The sequence below is a fragment of the Anarrhichthys ocellatus genome, unplaced genomic scaffold (genome assembly GCF_004355925.1).
Source record: "Anarrhichthys ocellatus isolate YVR2014 unplaced genomic scaffold, GSC_Weel_1.0 scaffold22, whole genome shotgun sequence".
NCBI lineage: Eukaryota > Metazoa > Chordata > Actinopteri > Perciformes > Anarhichadidae > Anarrhichthys > Anarrhichthys ocellatus.
This window is the reverse complement of record NW_022280052.1, coordinates 4,098,947-4,119,827: the sequence shown is the minus strand read 5'-3', so window position 1 is coordinate 4,119,827 and position 20,881 is coordinate 4,098,947. Positions and strand designations below refer to the sequence as shown.

The window sequence follows — 20,881 nt, the reverse complement described above, 5'->3', positions numbered from 1 at the left end:
TTCATTAGTGATGCTTTATTGCACAAGAGTTTGTTAATGCGACGGGGGGCTCCAGGTTTCTCGGGTCAACCTCAGACCTTTCCTGTCACCTCCTAAAGTCTCAAACAGAGAAAACAAACATTCTCCCGACTGCCAATTGTAGGTCTTAAACACGTCTTAAATGGTGGAGTTTTGGCAATTTTTACAGCTAAGAATAAATGCAATACAATAAATACTCCTAAGTTTAAGAAACTGATGGTGGCGCCAAAATACTTTAGGAGAGCTCCAGAGTGAGAGTTGTATAACCCAGCTAGGAGGTGCCAGCTGATGGCTGCTTTACAGCTCAGAACAAGAGCTTCACACTTTGCTTCTCACCAAGCCATTTTAATCTGAATTAAGTCAGAATGTTTTAATTGTCTCTGAAAAACGTTGATGGTGCTTAACTAACTCGAAATTCAGAGCAAGTTTAATTGCCTCTCAACACCTCTCAACATGGCGGGTTGCAGCTAACAGTGCTGACAGAGCTAACAGTGTGTTTACCTGAGGGGGAACCAGAGAACGGGTTCTACTCTTTGCACGCAAACGCCGAGTGTAGGGATGATGTTATCAGCTTTAACCACCGTTTGAGCACAGTGGCCATGTAAACCAAAGCACTGAACATTTTCACTGAAGTTACTTAAAGGTAAATATGTGTTTAAGCATCCTTTATAGAAAACTAAAAGTCACCAAAACTTTAAAAAAAAACACAGACGCAATGTTTCTCTTGATTTTATTCCAAGACAGGAAGTTGTCATCATCTCAATGTAAAAAGCAGCAATGTTCTTTCACATGACGCTTTACTCACATTTGAATTTCTGATTGAGAGTCAGATTAATTTGTATTTTCTGTTTCTTTCTGAACTGAAATAAGGTTTGTTGGACTTAAAGAAAATCACAAACATCCGGAAACACAGCTACTGATGTGTTGAACAGAGGCCATCCTAAAACGACCACGCAGCTGCTAGACGTGGATCACCACACAGTGTTGAGCAGAGCTGCAGATGTTCACAGACACATAAATAAATAGGTTTTAAAATGTCCTGGTTCAGTTGACGTGTGAAACATTTGCCGTGATATTTAGAGTCCTCGTTCTGTGTAAAATGCAGAAAGCACCATTTTGCTCTAATAGAAAGGGTCTCATTTGGTTGAACATCAAACTGCCCCTTTCCCTAGAAAGGAATGGGAGGTCCCATGATGTGGAGGCCATGATGCAGTTTTCAGCTCGGCGTCCTACTCGGCTTTCTTGGCCTTCCTCTTGCGGGCACCTTCGCTCAGCTCCTCCTTGGTTTTGAGAGGTGAAGATGGAACGCCAGCGGGGGGATGATGGTGGTCTTCCTCAGATCCACCCAGAGGGGAGCCAAACAGCAGATGGCAAACCCAGGACTCAATGAGAGCGAAGGGGGAGCCGTGAGAGTGTCGGGCGGTCATCACCACCTGAAGGAAGATGGTGTCAGATAGAGGAGATTAGCCCGATTTGGGGATAACTGATTTTACAAGATCAGTTTATTCATCACAAGGAGTACCACTCTGCCTGTGAAGACTGTTGGATAACATCTTCTGGTTTATCTCAACTAACAACTCACATTGTAAAATGTAGATGTTTACAAGGCCTAATGAGAGATTCTCTTTGTTCCAGAGACAGACAAATCAAGATATATGTGTGTGATCGTCTACTATTCAAAACAGAATCTAAAATGTTAGGCTGATCTTACCTTGCTTGTGGCCATGAAGAGGGTGAAGACGAGGATGAGGGTGCTCTTGGACACTGGCAGCCAGTGAGCCTCCTGCAGGGTGAAGAGGATGGCTCCGTACAGACTGGCTTTGGTCGGGCTGCAGAGACGAGAGGAAAACAAACTGTCACTAAAACATCCATTTAGTAAGTATAAAATGATATCTATGGACTAAAGTAAACTTATTCTTTAGACCAACGCAGTTATTTATGACACAAAGTTTGACAACCTACAATAATATGATTCATTTTGCATCCTTTTAGGAGATGAGAGCTTTTCTTGTGTAAATCAGGTTCATCACAGTCTGTCAAAGTGACTTTTTGATGTTTCCACTGGGGGGCACCAGAGTCAAACAATTATCGAATTCTACACTTGGTGATTTCAACAAACCTGCTGTGTTTCTCCTAAAGGCTGACAGTGTTTAGTGTAGTCACTTTAACCTTTAAGTCCTAGTTTTGCCTCTGATGTTTCTTTGGACACACCTCATGCTCGAGGAGCCAGAGATGAGTTTATCAGCAGCAGGAGACTCGGACTTACAATGACATGTTGAGGATCTCGTTGGTGTCGGGCCTCCACACACCGCGCAGCAGCTGCTCAAAATTGGAAATGAGAGCCACCCCAGACCCTGTGAAGACCAAAATAGACAGTGGAAAAAAAAAAATGAGGACAAAAAAAGTCTGTGTTTCGTTTGACTGCCCTTATCTGGCTTCAGCTTTCCTCCCCCATTTTCAACATGGACGCCTGCAGGGCCACATTATTGTAGAGACCAGACCAGGACAACCCTTTATATCTGATATTTCTTTGGACATTTCTCTGCTATTGGATAGTTTCACAATAAAAAAGTACAAGAAACATGTGGTTAAAGTGTGCAGCACAGACATCAGAGGTAAATTATACAGACATTTTAGAGCATGTCTTGCTTCAAACATAAATAATGTTAATGTAGGCATTTTTTGTCAAACTCACTTACTGACTGTAACTTTAAACCTAACATTTTAAAACTTAGCGATCTGTCACACTTAAACATGAACGTCACATGTGCGCATGAACATGTGACGTTCATTCATGTTTAAATGGGGCGGCTCACTGAGTGCAGCTGTCATTCAACACAGAGTGAACTGAAGGCTCACCATGCAGCATTCAAGACTATCTTCTTAAGTTGAAACGATTAATCAATTCATCAATTAGTGAAACGACGGACAAATAAGTCTCAACAATTTTGATCGTCCATCAATCATCAAAGTAATTTTTTTGCAAAAATGCCAAACACTCCCAAATTGCAGCGAGATTTGCTGGTTTTATTTGGTCTTTTGTGATGGTAAACTAAATATCTGTGTATGGTGTCATCACCTCGGGCTTTAGATGATAATGTTTCACAATTCATTTGACATTTTACAGACCAAACGATTAATCGACTCATTAAGAAAATAGTCGGTAGATGATAAGTAATCATTAGTTGCAGGCCGATCTTCTTGAAGGTAAAGCTGCCAATATTTGCACAAGAAAAACATACTTCTTTTTTTTTTTTACAGACTACAGAATAAAGTTGCTAAATGTCCCCAAAATGTTGATACTCATGTTGTTTGTAATCAAAATGAGTCTGTTCGTCATCTCTCATTCAGTGTTGGAGTAACACAACTAATTCTGGTTGTTCGGAAAATTCAAAAACCCATTTTAAATATGATATTTTGTGCCACAACCGTATTGCTAATCTGAAACTCTAATTCTGCATAATACATTGCCAAGTTAGTAACACCTCCTGCCCTGTCATACAGTATAAACACATTGACAACTCAAGACACTGACCTTTGACGTATCCAACGATGACCATGATGAAGAAGCCATGGTGGTAGGCGTGGTGGGCGTGGTGAACACCAGCTGCGATCTTTCGGGCGCGGACGACTTCCTTCAAGGCGACCAACACCAGCTTGACGGGCAGGAAAGCCACGCATTTATAGAAGAGGTTCAGTGGGCAGTAAAAGATGAGGTACCTGAGAAAGATGGTGAAGAACAAGATATTAGTGAGGGGAGGAGATGGTACAAAATGTAATATGAGTATTAAAGCAGCAGTGTGTAGGATTTAGTTAGATCTATTAGCAGAAATGGAATATAATGTTCATAAATATGTTTAAATCAGTGTTTAATCATCGTAAACTAAGAATCGTTGTGTTTTCATTTGTTAAGAATGAGCCTTGAGTCTGCTATGTTGCACCGCCGTGTTTCTACAGCCCAGAACAGACAAAACCAAACACTGGCTGTAGTTAGGCGTCAACCTCCGGGTCTGAAAAGTGAAGCCAATGCTGAAGTGCATTAAACCTGCATTCTTTCTGTAATAGCCATCAGGGGGCGACTCCTGTGGCTGCAAAAAAAGAAGTGTGATTGTATAGAAGTCTATGAGAAAATGACTCTACTTCTTACTTGATTTAAACATTGTAAACATGAGTTTATGCTCTCAATCACTAGTGTGAGCAGAGGTGTATTTGGTTGATTGCAATCTGCAACTTCACAGCTAGATGCCACTTAATCCTAAACACTGCTCCGTTAAAGTGTGCGAAACAAACAAACTGTGTCTGTGGTCTGTAGATATCCTGAGGAACTTTGTTTCTTATGTTGCAGATATGAGTCATTGCTTTGAGCCCTGCAAACTAAATCCCAAGCCCCTATTATGATATCAAAAACGATCTATATAAAGATTTATTTAAAGTGTCTTTCTCTGTTAAAAGCAGGAAAAGAAGGATAATGGGAATGGCCTCCAAACTGTGTCTAGGGGATAATTGTATCACATATACAGTCTTATAAGTGTGATAAAAAGCATGAATATAAAGCAGCATCTCCCGTGAAGGGTAACGTCGTTCTGAAGACCTTCTCACCAGACAGCCGAAGCCAGCAGGACGTGGCTATTGTATTGGAAATAGTCGAGGGGGCTGCTTCCAAGCATGACGTCTGCCAGGATGTAACTACCAAAGCAGTAGAGCATGGCACAGAGCCAGGAGGCCACGGGACTCCTGCGAGAAACCTCCACCGAGCCTGCAACACAGAGCAGGAGCTGTCAGGGACCGCCCCTAATGCACAGCAGTGAAGGAAAGTATCGCAGCGAGGGCTGAGAGGGATTCTCAATGTGAGAGTGAGTTCGGTCAGGGGTGTTGGTGAAAGTGGTGGAGTCTTATACACTCAGAGTTTTATGTGTGTGAAGCTGAAGATATTTTTGGTTTTTGCTAAATATCAGATGTCACACCGATGGTTTGGAGGTTCCTAAACGACTACAGCTACCGGAAAATATCATGAAATACTGATTAATCCAATCTTCATTGCACATTTTTGTGTCACCATTGAGCTTATCAGTCATTAATCAAAATCAATTGATTTGCTTATAGAACAGTGTAGGACTATCAAATGATTCATTACAGGTAAATAACTCAAACACAGATGAAGAAGGAATAGAAAAACTATCAAGAAGGGTAAAAGGTTTCAAACATAGTGTATGATTTTATAATGAAACAATTTAAGAAAAAGACTGGCAGACAGCAATGCATGCCATAAAAAAAACTCTATAATGAGACCTATGTATTTCTCCTTAATTAGGATTTAAAAGTAATGAAAATTAAAGTTTTTAATTTGTAAATATAATGCTTTGTTTTTAAACTATTTTTACAAAATGCTCCTTTAATTTCATCATGTTTTCTAAATGTATCAATTAAAAAGTCGAATATAAAACAAAATAATTATTACAGCCTCCTTATTGACCTGCTATATTCTGATGGCCTGAATCCTGTTTTAGAGAATCGGACCAAAACAACATTCTGTGGTTGTCTTTGTTCTGTTTGGAGAAAACCAAAAGGGTCTGATTGAAAAGCATCATAAATGTCATCATCATTTTAATGACTTTCTGTTACTTCCTTCAGAGCAAAGCTGTTGGCGATGACCTTCAAAAGCCGTTATCAGTGGATCCCTCGTGTGTCTATGAGCTGTATCAACCAGTTCAGTCCACATCCTGATAATCCACCTCTTCATCATAAATATTGACTCAGGAGTTCTACAGTCAGTTATGAGTTAGTTTACCAACTGAAAAGATGACGGAGTCTTTGACGTATAGACTCGAGCAGAACAGACAGCTCTTTATAATGTATTAAACCGATTGTATGCTTTATATATGACCATTCGTTTTGTATATATATTATATTATATGACAATGACGTTTATACCGGCCTTCAGGAGATTGGTACGCGAATGGCGTAAATCAAAACTGGACGTTTTCTACTACGATGTGTATAAAAATTGCGTGTGTGTTCTTAAGAAGCCTATTTCTCTCACTTAATGGTAACCGGTACCATGCCTGAAGTAATCCAAGAATAAGCAACTGACTGAAAGTTAAGGAGAAAAGATGAGTTTTAAGTTTGAATTTAAAGGCCTCGACTGTCAGATATCGTGATAGGAAAACTTAAAGGGTGACAGATGGCTGTTTTTGTCAAAGAGGAATCTATGATTGAGTTCATTGTAACTGTCCCGGTGGGTCAGAGTCAGTCTCGATGAATGTATTTAGTATGAGAAGAATACTGTAAACTTTCTGAGAACAACTGCTATATATAACTGCTATTCTATATAACTCTGTTTTTTTGTTGTTCCAAGAGCACATGCAGATCCAAGTTGCCTCTCTGTCCCTCCCTCTCCCCGTTTTCTCCTCTTTGTCGTCTCTTTTCACACAAGCTTCTCTGTGCTGGACCATCAGCCGCCCCCCCCCCCTCCCTCTCTCTCTCTCTCTCTCTCTCTCTCTCTCTCTCTCTCTGTCTCTGTCTCTGCTGGCTGTCCGTGCCTCATTCCAGATAGAGGAGGTCGAGTGGATCAGGTTCTCTTTGGAGACAGCTGGAAGCTCCTTGACGTCCTCCCGGATCCATATTTTTATATATTTTCATAATCCATCTATAATTTTGTCATCCTGATTGTTTATTGTCTACTCTGTCATTTTATTATGCTGGTCTATTTGCATGTCCGTTCCTCTTCTTGACGTTTCTTCAATTTTTTTCCCTGATTTTTTTGTTTTTGTTTTTTCCTTATCCGAATCTATGGATGGAATCTAAGGACAGAGGGTGTCGAATGCTGTACAGATTGTAAAGCCACTTAAATAAAATTGACTTAACTTTACAATCCTTTGTGCCTGATTATCTGGCAGGTATCCATTACAACTACATATCAAAACCCTTCAATTATAGCTCCAGTCAACAGTTTGACCACTTTTCTAAATGAGTATGCAAGGTATGATAAATGGCAGCTAACAATAGCAAAAATATTAATGCTTGGTGCTGTGTACAATTAACTCTCACTGGCGAAACAAAACAAACTATTAAGATAACGATAATGTATGAAATATGAGCACTAAGGACAAACTACACAAATATTGTATATGCAAAGGTAGATATGATTTAACTACTATATGTTACCATTAGGGTAAAGACTTTACGGCGTTACAACACCGTTAGAGACGTTCAGTAAAAGGAGATGAGAAGAGAAGCGCGGCTGCTTCACCGAACACAAATCTCCAACAACAGGTGGGTGAGGGTGTCGTGGTGAAACTGGTGCTCAGTTTGAAAGCAATCTGATCCTGAGAAATGCTGCCCTAAAAATATATTCTGCTCAACTGCTTCTCCTGCCTTGCAACTGTCAGGCCTGTCTCAACCTTTGACCCCCCCCCCCCCACCAACACCACTACCACCCCAAGCACACACACACACACACACACACACACACACGGTTGTTGACACCTAAAACTCATTCATGTGCTCCTCTAACATGAACTGGGACTCTCCACTCAGACACATGTCGGGAATGGTCTTGCAAATGTTGGCAGCTTGACATATTTGACTGTAAAATGAGATAGGAAGATAAAGGTATACGGTTACACTCGCAAAGTCAGCTTTAGTAGCAACGTGCTACAATTAGCATGAGCTCTGATGAAATGATGGGTTTTAAACTCTAAAACACACAAATGCTGATTGTTTGAATTAAAAACAAGCACTATCTCAGTGTTTCTCACCTCTTTTTCTTTTCATTTAATACACAATGCAACAAATGTGTTGAAAGTAAAGTTAGCCAGTCCCCTTTAGCTCTCCTACTATGAGAGATGTGAGGTATTGGATAGTTTCACATCTGTTTCTGACACCATTGAAACTTTAGAGACAGTAATAACTACATTCATGCAGTTGTGATTGTTAAGTACTCCACTGATTTAGCATTGCACTCCTTTAACCTTGTGGGACTCATGATGGACAGTTTATAAAAAGGATCTTTTTTTTTACACGCATTCTGCTCCTTTATCAAAACCTGGCGTCTACATTACATAAAATGCAGCTCAACCTCCAGAAGTTTGGTCTGGTAGTCAGGTGTGTTCTGCGAGTAGCGTTTAATGTAGCTTTGAGCTGCTAGCCTCGAGCAGAGACGAGGAGCAGACAACAGAGGTCTTTTGGCTCATTTCTTTCTAACTCCACACAACCAGACTGTTTTTCATTTTCAAACTTGTAGTCTTCAGACTCGATCAACATTTACCTAAAAGACATCACTTGAGGGAGTTTATCAGACGTCATGCAGCTCCCTCCAGAGACACAGAAGGCCTACAGTTAAGATTTCCCTTTTTACAGTGACACTGCAAACTAGATTAAGTTCATTAATGGAATTTTTCCTTTCAAAGACAAGATTCATTCATATTCCACTCTGTTTAAATCATTCTTACGATTAACCCGAACCACCAAACAGAAAGATGTAGATATATTGTGGATAGGCTGGAATCACAAACATCATATCATATCAATTATTTTTCTCCAGGTAGCTCATATAATATAACTGTATCAATTGTTTTTAAAAAGCGTGTTAATCTAACAAGTTGCTCCTATATTTTGTGTTAAGTGTTTGAAGCAACACTGTTGAGGGGTATGTGTTACATCCCAATCATTTGGCTTCAAACCACACATGACATATGTCGTACAAGGTGTTGTGGATTTGATGGACCCATTTGAAGCTGAATACTTTTAGATGTTATTTAGTTCAGGTTAAGATGTGTTTATGCTCCCACCATCTTCACTGAAGGTTCAACTGAGATCAAAATGGGCCGACAATGACTGAACTTTTATGTCAGAGTGAGCCTTTTCTTAAGAGCCAGGACAATTAGTATTTTTAAAGGCTACACACTCCAAGGAGCAGTAAGGTCATGCTGGGCTGCTAGCTCAACAGCTTATTTCATGTTTAACATCCATACCCAACTGCAGATTAAAAGTGTGCAGAGCAGAGGGGCTTCAGAGGCCCACTGACACTGTCTATTTCAGGATCTTCTATTTATTGCCTAAGTCTGGTATGCACAGGCCTTTCTCTCAGGTTTCATGCTCCTTCAGGCTCTGTTGCTCAAAGAAGTTAAATCTTAGAAAATATCAGGCTTTACCCAAAGCTGAGTGGTTTAATCCACTCCAGTGTGTAAATTAGGTCAGGCTGCTGCAGCAACAGACATTCCCTCACAACAAGCAAGCAGAGCTGTAAGAGCTCCTGCTGGAGTTTATGTAACAGGTCCTTCTTGTTAAGGACTGGGTACTATGGAGATAACAGCAACAGAAAGTCCCTATAGGGATATTACAGCAATGTATGGTTATAACAAAGAAAGTCAACCTAGTATTACACGCACATTCTATTTACTACACAAATATCAGAAATAACTTAGAACAGTTTAAGTGTTAACTCCCATGCTAGTAAGTATATTATTCTAGATATTAACTTTGTAAATGAATTAGTGCTTATAGGCACAGGTCTGATTAGTCTATAGCATACTTGCCAAAGAAAACCCGTGATGTCTTAAAACACACTGACCTGGCTCATACTTGAGGTAGAGGATGGACACGATGTAGTAAGCGAGATCAAACACGGGAAACATTCCCATTTTAGAGAAAATTTGGGCATATTCGCCCAAATTTAGAACTGCCAGGACTTCCATGTTGCCTCTCTGATAACTAGTGACCCTCCTGTTTTTAATGTTTTTGTTCGTCTCCTTCCTTCAAATTATTATTCCAACTGCGCAGTCTGGATCGTGAAACACCCCCAAACCTGGACCGCCGACTCTCCACCAAACCCCCTTCGACAGTGGAAAGCCTGTGACACTCAAGCCCTCCTATTAATACCACTCATCTCCACAGCCTCAGCATCATCGTGATGTGCGGTCCGTGCCAGCTGCTCCGCTTTTTAGGCGACGTGAGGTCGATGTCAGCAGCTTGAAATGAGGAAAAAAAACGTGTTCATCGTCGACATAAGCATTATTTCACTGAGTAACAACGCGATTGGAGGTTTGTATTGTAGCCTGGAAACACAACAAAGGCAGAGGCACGCGTCCAAAGCTTTAATACGGACTAAGACTCATTCATCCGCTCTTATAAAAACATCCCGCAACCCGGATCAGATCCTGCACCGAGGCTGCAGCAAACATGTGGCTGTTGACACAACCGGCTGTTTACATTCTTTCAGATGATGCAGACATGTTGTGATTAAAGGCGCAGCACTACCGAAACCTACATACATAATCAGCAACCGAATTGTTTCTATTTTAGAATTTATTTCATTTATTTATCTTTCTATTTTTGCTTATAATCATTGTGAACAATAATCAGAGCAATGATCTCTGCAACCACAAGGGGGCATCAAAGCCGTCAAATTGAAAGCCTTCCAGCTCCCAAATTTCCATTTAAACATGCTTGCTTTATTAGATGGGTGAAAATGTCATCCATCTGAATGATCCTTCCACTTAACGTCCTTATTTTGAAGTAAGAGCTATTCAAATGTGTTCAGCAAAATGCTTCTGCCAAATATTGTTGCTCTTGATTATTGTATTCAACTGGGTAAATTAAATGTTTTTTTTTTTTTACTTATGCTGTGTGGTAAAACCAAACACAGTTAAAGTTCATAACTAAATAATTAACTGTTTTTGACATTACTATCCAAAAGGTTTTGAGGGGATTCTGGAGCCTAAAATGGTTGGATATATTTCGACGGGGTCCAGCTGTAATAAATAAATATATAAATGGATAATTAAGTCGTTTAGCGTTTAAGTATCATACAGCTGGAGGTATGGTTTATCGTATGTAACAGAATTTTAAAAAGCATCTATAAAACCAAAAACGGAAAATCCACCTCTGCAGTGATCAACGTGGTGCTGCTATTGCGTTTCTTGTCTGCAGGTGACGCTCAGGTATCACATACATTCTAGGTTATGTTTATTCCCAAAATATAGTCTTTCAGGTATCATTTTCAGATGCTGTATGTTGTTGTACGTCGGCGGCACAAAACCTGGCAAGCCGTCATCCGGGCAACAATCCCCACACACAGATCTCTGAGACGTCATTGGTCACATTCCTGATTGCGTGAACGAACACGGAAGTGAGGCGTCTCTGTGATGTGATGTTATCAAAATGATCGGAGAGCTGTTGATATTCGGGTAATTTTATTTAATTGTATTTGTATTTGTATTTAATAGAACATGTGTGTGTTATTTTGCAATGAGTTGCTGGTTCGATGGCGGTGTATCAAGCTAGCTAAATAACAAGCTAGCTCTGTGCTAATGCCAGCTCACCAGCTAGCATTAGCTCAGATAACACTATTAACTTTACCTATCAACACACAGTTTGTCTCTCTGTGCTCTCTAGGACCTTACTGGTGAATGCAGGGGCTGTGCTGAACTTCAAGCTGTGAGTATCAACGTTATGGTCACACAGTTTAAAACCTCACATCAGAGTTGCAAAGCTAAATTAACAAAGCAACCAGTTGAAGTTTAACTGTGGGTGTTTTGCAGCAAAAGGAAGGAGTCTCAAGGATTTGGAGATGAGTCCAGATCACAAACAACAGGTGTGTATATGTGTGTGTCGGAGAGAGAGAGGTCACAAAAAGGTGTGTGCCAGGTAAATGCAGTTCTCAAAGCTCAGCCATGAACATCTGTCTTTTAGGTGACAACATCAGAGAGTTTCTGCTCAGCCTGCGATACTTTCGGATCTTCATCGCTCTATGGAACATCTTCATGATGTTCTGCATGGTCCTGTGAGTAATCGACTTACTGTAGACATGTAACGGTTGGTTGTGATAGTGAACAGGCTGCAATGTCTTAAGAAGCACTTACATTATTGTGCTGATGGGATTTTGACAGTTTTTGTCCCCAAATGTTACTTTAAAGGATATAATTGCACGTGAACTAGTAAAAACACATTGCCGAGCCACGTTGTTGCACTGGCTACCATGTTTGTTCATTATAATAACCACTGTATTTTTATTTGTGTCATTCCTTCATACACCATCTTGGTGTTGGGAACCCTCACTGGAGCACCACATGTTTATTAATTCACATATAATGAATAGTCTCCAACATATACGCAGTTTACTCTTGTTGCCCTGATATTTTAGAAAATGACTAAGCCTATTTACAGAGGTGTCTATATATCTGTGACCCGTTATTGGAGATTTACACCTTTATTATCTAATGGGCTATGGGTGCCACAGACAGGGTAGGGAAGTCAGAAAGTACTCGGACACGGATTAATGCTGTGTTGGTTTTCATATGGAATGTGTTTGTTTGACAAATTGAGAGAAAATGCAAACGCCAGCGTTCTTCTTTAAAGAATAATCTCTCTGTCAACTTTCTGACTATGTTAAGTTAAAACATTCTCCGTGAAAGTACAGAAATATCATACCTTGTATTAAGAATTTAATGTGACACATTTTCAAGTAAGAGCCCATTAAATTGTCTTCGGGGTTAAAGCCATAATCCAAATGTAATTAAACCAAAAGGGATCTTCAACAACTAAGTCATTTTTTTCAGATTGTATTAATAGGTTTGTTGACAGCCATAATGTTTGTAGTACAAATACATTTAACTCATGAAGTAATGCGTAAAATATTTTTTTAATATTTATGTTTGCAAGTCTATTTCCCTTCTTCCATCATTCATTCCTCCTTTTAATTGTGCTTCAGTTTGTGTTTCCTTACATGTCCCAGAATACTTTATTAAAGAATCCTAGAAATTCATGAAGTTTTTATTTATCTAACTGGCTGATCGTCTTCACTCCTGACAGGTTGTTTGGGTCTTGATCAACATTTGTGGCGACTGGACTTCCATCAGGATGCTGATTTTCCGAGGTGGATTCTATAAACTTCTCCTTAATCTGAGTTTGCTGTTCTTTTGGCCCTTTTAACTGTAATTAGGCTACATTTTCTTTACAACCCTAAATCTTAAATCTGCTTCTGGCTGTACAGGAATTCATGTATCGCTGTATTTATTTTGTCTTACAGAAGTTGTTACATTTGTACTTTGATCAAGCTGTAACTGCACCAGCACCCGTTGCCTTCGCTGGATATGTATTGTCATGTTCCCCTGAGCTTCTTTATAGAACATGAGCTTTTTTCTCCAGCCTGCCAGTTTGCTTTTAAAAGAAACAGCAGGGTTGAAAATTATGGATAACCTTCACTGACAGGATGAAACATGTTTTTATGTGACTTGTTACCTGTGTGTCATCATTAAGGGTCCCGCAGTAAGCAAATTATTCAAATCTGGTGGAGAACCTTGTGAATTACCAAGATAATCTTGCTTAATCATCCCTGTGTCTCTTTTACTTGGACAGCTGTCACAATTCAGATGAATTCACTTAATGAACTCTACATCTCCTCTGTACAAACATCAACACATTTACTCACCAGCTGTTATCTTCTAGTGTAGTGTTGGTCGATACTGCATATGTTAATGCAGACTTTAAAAAAAAGAAGACTTTTCCTTTATTCTGGTGCACGTGCTGTAAGTAAATGTATATGCCCTACAATGTAAATGTGTTCTTATTCTTAACTATACAAATACAGTTTTCTTATCCAATGTCTGTTAATTGACTTGTATGGATGTGCTTGTCTATTGTCAGAAGGGATGCATGATCCAATTCTGACCTCATTACACCTAAAGTACAGTTTTTTGTCAATGTCATCAATTCTTATAAATACTTTATATATACTACATACCAATTATATACAGTATGTACTGTACACTTATTACACTATAGAGTTTGGGGCAGTTGATATATAAAAAAAATTACAATTTGCCGTCAAATATATTTTATATTAAAATTCAAACTGCTACTTTAGAATCTGAATGACCATTAAATGTAACAAATATAAGCAAAATGGTTATTGTCTCTTCATAGCAAAAAGGTCCTGGGTTAGAAGCCATTGTCTGTTGGAATGTGATGTAATGGATGGAAATTAATGAATGTTAAGTTCTGTGTGGCCTCGGACCAGTTGGGAACCATCTCTCGAGAGATATATTTCTCCACTCACTCTTCGAGGGTCGCAAACACTCTTATTGTGGTGTCGGATCAAAACACTAGAAAATATATATATATTTTTTCAAATCCCAACGAGGCAACAGTGCCATCAAGTGACAATGAAAGAAAATAGATATACACATTAGTGTGTGTATATATATATATATATATATATATATATATATATATATATATATATATAAGAAATAAGGTTTTGCCAGCTTTTATTTTTTTTAATAAGGGTGAGATGGTTGCAAAGTAATATTCATTTATTTCTATTTTTAATTTACATTTATAGAAGAGGAATTCTGCCTTAATAACAATTGCAGTTATTATCTTAGCTAGAAATCAAATATATCTTTAAAGATTTTGCATAATATTTTGTTATAACTATTTTATATTTGCACGTTAAAAATATCATTTTGAAACCTTTGACGGAAATATGTTAGGGTATAAAACGTCGGAATTAATTAAAAACAAAACACAAAAACCCTTTGTCGTGTAGAGTACACTGTTTAATTTAACGCGACATCTTTCTCGTGGGGGTCTCTCACAGAACGAATCGGATGTGAACAATTGGTTACGTAAAAGTCTCCCATCATGCACTGCGCGCGCTCTTCACAAAAAGCCCCATGAGAAGACCTGAGAGGAGCAGGCTACCAGCCGAGGGGGGTAGCCGATACCCGGAGAGGTTGCTCGCTGCTCGTCGTCCGAATTATTAAATCGTGACGGCAGCGAATGAAAACAAAAAATAAAAAGCATCATAAAACATGGTGCTCGCTCCCAGAGAAGGTCTTCCGTTGGGCCTGTGAGTGTCGGCAGGTTCTCCACCGCCGCCTCTTCGGGGGATTCTGCTGTCTTGAGTCCGTCCTGACCCGCGACACCGCAGGGCGATGACAGCGGCTACAGCCACTCCGCAGGTGATGAGAGACCGGCTACTGCAGGCCATCGACGGCCAGAGCAATGTGAGTATAACCGCTAGTTTCCAGAGGACGGACTGGGCGCAGAGAGGCAGACAAAAAAGGCCAAGCTGACTCTGGGTTGACAAAGTGGGGGCAGGCAGTGAATGGCGAGTTATAGTATGTTCCTGCTAATTAGCTGGCTAACATCACTAGTTGGCTAAAGTAACTAATGCTGGGCATTCCAGCGCCTGGCTGTCTGACTCCTGCTGGCTAATGTTGATGTAGCCACGTTAGCTTAAGGAGACTGGGTACTTGCTAAACTGAGCTACCAGGTAGGAAGTGTAACGGTACACCCAGAGGTTCTACTCTTTAGTGACAGAGACGTTGATTAATTGGGGCTTCAGGATGATCTTCACATAGATTACATTATCACCTATACTCTTCTCTATCATACAGTTGATTAGATTATGATGACATGTTACAGCACTTTTAAGTTGTGCAGTTCTATTATACCTCTGGTGATTGCCAGACAAAGAAAGATGCTGTAAAAAAAAGTACGGCTATCTTATAAGCTTGACTAACTAAAGCTGGAGATGGTAGTTGCTGATTTGGAGACATTCAAGCATGGCCTTTTGTAGTATAATGTATACTGCACTGCTATGTTCAAAAGGTTTAAGCACTTAATGAGCTGAGGTTTGCCTCTAGATATCCTCTGCATGATTACATACAGATGTTGAGGGGGGGCTGATATGACATCCTCTATCGTGAAGTCTATTCATAATCTCACAGGAATGTGTTTTTGGGCCAATCCAGCTAATTAAACGTACTTCATATAACATTAAAATCCAGCAGAAATCCTAAAAACAAATCCAGTATCCAGTCCTCATTGATTAACCACATTGCCTGCAATGGTCCGTCACTATCGGAAATATTAAAGGGGTCACTACCACAGTAAAGCACTTCTATCTTGTTGTGGGATAAAATGGTGAATTTGCATGCAATCTCAGTTTGTCATATTGAGCCTGAAACCAGTAGAAGTACACTTGACATACAGGTGCACATCTGAAAGTCTATTCAAATCAAGCCTTGAACCTTCTAACAGCCTTTCTCTCTCTCTCTGGAGAACTTTGGCTAGTTGGGCCTGTGAGGTTATGAATCACACATTGCAACATCTGCATAGAAACAACTGTACGTGGGCGCTGACAATAATTTGATGTCTCAGTATTGTAATATATAAATGTATGCATCTTTTCAGCAGATATGCAACATGGTGGTAGTTATGGAGGTGATCTCCTTTTTGGAGAAATATCCGATCACCAAAGAGGCACTGGAGGTGGGTTACACACTTGCAGTACGTGAAAACAAAACTACATGCAGTTAAATCCTGCGTGGTCATAGTTGCTTTTTAACATCAATCTTATCTCCTTAAAGGAAACCCGTCTTGGCAAGCTCATCAACGATGTCCGGAAGAAAACCAAGAATGAGGACCTGGCAAAAAGGGCCAAGAAGCTCCTGCGAAACTGGCAGAAGCTAATTGAGCCCGGAAAGGGTGAGGTGTTGTCCAAAGGACACAGCGGCGCATCGTGGTCTTCCAATGGTGGTGCTCATCCCTGCATCTCCACTACAGCGGCCACCACGCCATCAGGTAAAACGGGTCCAGAGTTGAAGAACAGAAACGACTTCAACAACTGTTACTCCCCGAGGGTGGAGAAACCGAGCAACAGGAAACGTAAGGGTGACCAGAAGGAAGGACAGCTCTTGCCAGCCAAGATATCCAAAACGACTCTTAATGATAAAATTCACAACTCCAAACACCTGCCGACCAATGGGATTGGTGGTAGCTCTGAAATTTTGACAGATACTCGTGCGCATCAGTCTTTGGACAGGGAGATTTCTGAGCCTTTGGACAATGAAAGGCTAAATAAAATCCCAGTCAATGCTGTAAAACCTCATCCAAGTGCCCCGGGATACATCAAGCCTCCGAGCACTTCTTCTTTGCTAAAAGCATCAGTTTTGCAGCAACAAGCCAGACAGGAGAAAGCTTTCTCTGGGGGCCAGTGTCGACCCAGAAGCCCACGCTGTTCCTTGCACAGTCCTCAACCTCCAAAGCAGGAAGCTGGTGTCAAACAGACTGCAGCACAGGCACAGGGTCTTTCTAGCCCCACTGTGAGGCCTGGGCCTGTGGACACCTCTGGGCCGGAGCCTTCCACTCAGCCTTTCACCGGTTGTGTTCAGGGTTTGCACACACCCGGTTCAGATTTGGATTCTCAAAGCAGGCCTCCGACTACGTCTCTTCTCAAGTCTTGTGCCTCCTCCTGCAGTGACGTGCTTAGTTTGGAGGATGATGGTGCAGTTATCAATACGGAGAAAAGGAAAAGACAGAAATACAGGCCTAAGGACCATGTGATCAATTTAGATGGACAGACTGTAGAGGATGGCACTAAACCCGTCAGGTTAAAAGACAGGAGACTGACATTTGACCCTGTAACAGGACAGATAAAATCCTCCTTTAATAAGGAGTCGTGCCAGGAGGGGGGGGTCAGCCTGGACCACAGACCTGAGCCTCAGTGGTCGGAGCAGCCAAAGCAGACTCCACCAGTCCCTCCCAGTCCCTTCCAGCAGACGGACTGGAAAGAGCTGTCGAGGAGCGAAATCATCCAGTCGTACCTCAGCCAGCAAAGCAACGTGCTGACGTCGTCGGGCGCACACACCCCCGGTGCACACTTTTTCATGACCGAGTTCTTGAAAAAAGAGGAGCCCCGAAGTACAGATGTCAAGAAAACACATGTGCTGGCACCAGAGCTCCCAGCCAGGGATTTACCGGGGGTCAGCAGAGAGGTCATCAACGAGGACCTGAACAGATTACACAAGCATCACTGGTCCGGGGTCAACGGCTGCTATGACACAAAGGGTGCTTGGTATGACTGGACGGAGTGCATCTCTTTAGACCTGCACGCAGACGAGAGCAGGTTAAACATACTGCCGTACGTCTGTCTGGATTGAAACGGAGGTAGGGTTGTGAGCTGCCTTCATCATATCGCGGATCAACTCTGCGTGTGTGTGTGTGTGTGAAGGCACTTTTATTTCAGTGTACGCTGCTGTTTTGCACCGTTGGTGAAAGTGGAATTGGTGTGCCGTCTGCTTGGGTGTGTGTGTGTGTGTGTGTGTGTGTGTGGAGCGGGGGGGGGGGGGTGATCAGTGTTTTTAGGAGTTTTTGAACATTGTGTTAGGACAGCACGAAGAACTGAGGCTATGCATTATCTGAACATTTAGCTGTATCTGTTCAGTAATTGTACAGAATAAGTTCTGTACAAGTTACTGGCCATTCTGTACTGGACATTCTTCATATGGGGAGAGGACAACACATTAAACTGCACAGCTACATTTTATTCCTGTTATCTACATGCCACGTACATTTAGTCCATAGTGCAGTATTATTTATTTTGACTTTAAGATAAATTTGTAGTTAAAGTTTAAAAGAAAATGGGACTCGATCAACTCAATCACCTTTCAATAGAGAGTAGTAAGTAACATAATTGGAGCAGTCTGCCAATGATGTTTTTGTTACGCTGACTCGTGCATCTTGAAGGCTATTGAGCGGTTTGAAGCTGAAATGAATGCTATCTTCAAGTAGCTGTCATTGGTACCATTGGTACTAACAACTATCTACTGCTGTGCAAAACTTTTATCTTTAGAACAGATGTTTACCCATTGCAAAACTGTCGTGCAGCCACTTTCAGCTGAAAAGTAAACTGATAAGTCAGCTTTAAACATTTGAATATTGTTCTTGTGTTGTTGGGTTTGAATGCTGTTCGATAAAGTAAACTGCCAGATGTGACTGTGCAGTTTGGGGTGAGGGAAAGAGAGGCTGGTATGGGGGTTGAAAAATGCATGTTGCTGATAAAGAAATGTGGCTGTCATGTATGATATTTATTTCTATTTTAATTTTAAAATTTATATACATGTTCAGGCTACACAAACATTTTTGTTAGATGGTTTTGTTCAGAATTGGTTCAGTGATGCAGCAGTGACAGTCCAACACAGGAAACTCTCCAAAATGACACATTCTGATAATGTGAACTCTATTTTATACTTGCCTTTTCCCTTTACTGTGTATTTAGGCTATAAAATATGAATTGAAATGGCAGAGCGGTTAATACTACTAGCTTGCATCTTTGTACTGTCAGGACGAACTGAGAAATAAATTGACATGCTGGATAAAGTACTTAATATCATTCCTGTAGATATTGTTTGCCTTATGGAAACCTGTGTTTTCCCTAAAGACGGAGCCTTAGTGAATGTACAGAAATTAGCCTTTTGTGTTCCATTGAATGCAGAAGAGGACATATTTGCTACTTAGTCCTTTAAGTGGACATGTTGATATGTGTTAATAAAAAATAAAAAAAACTGAAGAAATTGTGATTTTCTTTGTACTTGTCTATTGCTTACTCTTTGCAATTACTTTTTTTTTTTTTTTTTTTAACCTAACTGGCAAATTAATTTCCACAGTGCAGAATCATCACTCTTTTTGGCAACAACATTCCTATGCTCATGAGAAAAAGGGCATTCTGAAAAAAATACTGGAATTAAAAAAAAATACAAGAAGCCTACGTTTCACAATGTCATGGTTATGTATAGTTATTAGCTATTTCACAATGTGTTTCATTTTGAACACTTTCATGTTCAGGGAATGGGTCATCACTTCTCAAGCATTTCCAAGTGGTTTGTTTTAAATGCATTTGTTTTTATTTGTTATTTTAATTTATATTTTAATGGTTGATTATATAAATTCAAACGCCAATATCTACCATTTTGAATGCAGCCCACAGCAGATAAATTCAATAAACGCACGTCAGAATAAATGCTTTTATTCTGAAACGTGTCACCGGAAGCGGAGCGTACCCTTCATTGTTGGTAGTCGCGCGGCGCCTGCCTCCCTCCCCCAATGAGCCAGACGCACATCGCCGGTGACTCGTCACTCCGCGCTGGAAGATGGCTGCGGCGGACCGGCCCCCTGTTAAGGAAGGGTTCCGGATAGTGTTCCTGTGTGTGGGCTGGTACACAGTCAGCTCGGGGGGCAACATCGTCAACAAAATCATCCTCAATGGATTCCCGTACCCTGTCACGGTCTCCCTGTTTCACATCATCTCTATCGTCGTCTTCCTGCCGCCGTTGTTGCGGGCATGGGGAGTCCCCAAAACAGAACTGCCGAGCAAGTACTACCAGTGGTACATCCTGCCTTTGGCTTTCGGGAAATACTTTGCATCTGTGTCGGCACACTTCAGCATATGGAAAGTACCTGTTTCATACGCGCACACCGGTGAGTACGGGCCGTTTGACTTCATATGATGTGATAACGTGAGGCCACCTGGGTGACTTGATGATGTGTCTGTACCGTCAGCTGATGTTAGCTTCGCAGCTAGCGCCGGACAACTACACCAACGTTTAACTAGCTCGTGGGCCCCGCGGTGGTGTGGCGTGGTGGAGGTCGTGAACAGACGGGCTTTCATGAAGTTAATGGAGTCACCGTGGGTCCTCTAACTACTGGTCAGCTTTAGGCTCCATTTAAGCATTAATAATTAGCTGCTGTTAGCTAGCTAGCCAACTTAATTAGGGCTGATACACTAGCTACGTCAGGGGGAGGGTCCAGCACTGAACCTGCACCAAATAAATAATAGTAATAAATAAATGAATAAAAGACGTTCTGCTAAAATGCCTATATATATATATATATATCTATATCTATATCTATATATATCTATATATATATCTATATATATCTATATCTATATCTATATATATATCTATATCTATATCTATATATATATCTATATATATATATATATCTATATATATCTATATATATATCTATATATATATCTATATATATATATCTATATATATATATATATCTATAT

At 40.5% G+C, this 20,881-nt stretch overlaps 4 protein-coding genes across 5 annotated transcripts in view; 3 read left to right on the top strand and 1 right to left on the bottom strand.

Moving 5' to 3' along the window:
* Positions 1–731: 731 nt before the first annotated feature.
* tmem38a (transmembrane protein 38A) lies at positions 732–10,186 on the bottom strand. The gene is made up of 6 exons (XM_031859802.1): positions 9,590–10,186; positions 4,618–4,774; positions 3,554–3,738; positions 2,285–2,372; positions 1,730–1,847; positions 732–1,451 (listed from the first exon to the last, which is right to left on the bottom strand). Exons 1-6 carry the CDS (start codon positions 9,711–9,713, stop codon positions 1,248–1,250), a joined length of 876 nt encoding a protein of 291 aa, XP_031715662.1. The 5' UTR covers positions 9,714–10,186; the 3' UTR covers positions 732–1,247.
* Positions 10,187–11,102: 916 nt separating this feature from the next.
* On the top strand, positions 11,103–13,619 carry smim7 (small integral membrane protein 7). Its single transcript, XM_031859674.1, has 5 exons — positions 11,103–11,204; positions 11,413–11,454; positions 11,559–11,611; positions 11,710–11,800; positions 12,829–13,619. The coding sequence occupies exons 1-5, from the start codon at positions 11,179–11,181 to the stop codon at positions 12,842–12,844; spliced, it is 228 nt and encodes a 75-aa protein (XP_031715534.1). The 5' UTR covers positions 11,103–11,178; the 3' UTR covers positions 12,845–13,619.
* A 1,118-nt stretch (positions 13,620–14,737) lies between these two features.
* On the top strand, positions 14,738–19,939 carry LOC116390166 (mediator of RNA polymerase II transcription subunit 26). 2 transcript variants are annotated; one of them, XM_031859541.1, is made up of 3 exons: positions 14,738–15,026; positions 16,222–16,296; positions 16,395–19,939. In XM_031859541.1, the coding sequence occupies exons 1-3, from the start codon at positions 14,955–14,957 to the stop codon at positions 17,964–17,966; spliced, it is 1,719 nt and encodes a 572-aa protein (XP_031715401.1). In that variant the 5' UTR covers positions 14,738–14,954; the 3' UTR covers positions 17,967–19,939. The 2 variants fall into 2 exon arrangements, with proteins under 2 accessions (XP_031715401.1, XP_031715400.1); XM_031859540.1 differs by having other exon boundaries at positions 16,219–16,296.
* A 16-nt stretch (positions 19,940–19,955) lies between these two features.
* Positions 19,956–20,881, top strand: part of slc35e1 (solute carrier family 35 member E1) — a 9,360-nt gene continuing 8,434 nt past the window's right edge. Inside the window, exon 1 of the mRNA XM_031859544.1 lies at positions 19,956–20,283. Coding sequence (XP_031715404.1) covers positions 19,956–20,283 — 328 coding nt within the window. The remainder of the gene's footprint in view (positions 20,284–20,881) is intronic.

Coding starts and splice junctions, on each gene's coding strand:
- LOC116390166 (XM_031859540.1), top strand. CDS start 14,955: ATGACAGCGGCTACAGCCACTCCGCAGGTGATGAGAGACCGGCTACTG. Junction 15,027..16,218: donor CCATCGACGGCCAGAGCAAT/GTGAGTATAACC, acceptor GCATCTTTTCAG/CAGATATGCAACATGGTGGT. Junction 16,297..16,394: donor TCACCAAAGAGGCACTGGAG/GTGGGTTACACA, acceptor ATCTCCTTAAAG/GAAACCCGTCTTGGCAAGCT.
- smim7 (XM_031859674.1), top strand. CDS start 11,179: ATGATCGGAGAGCTGTTGATATTCGG. Junction 11,205..11,412: donor GGAGAGCTGTTGATATTCGG/GTAATTTTATTT, acceptor TGTGCTCTCTAG/GACCTTACTGGTGAATGCAG. Junction 11,612..11,709: donor GTCCAGATCACAAACAACAG/GTGTGTATATGT, acceptor TCTGTCTTTTAG/GTGACAACATCAGAGAGTTT.
- tmem38a (XM_031859802.1), bottom strand. CDS start 9,713: ATGGAAGTCCTGGCAGTTCTAAATTTGGGCGAATATGCCCAAATTTTC. Junction 3,739..4,617: donor CTGCTGGCTTCGGCTGTCTG/GTGAGAAGGTCT, acceptor CATCTTTCTCAG/GTACCTCATCTTTTACTGCC. Junction 1,452..1,729: donor TCTTCATGGCCACAAGCAAG/GTAAGATCAGCC, acceptor ATCTTCCTTCAG/GTGGTGATGACCGCCCGACA.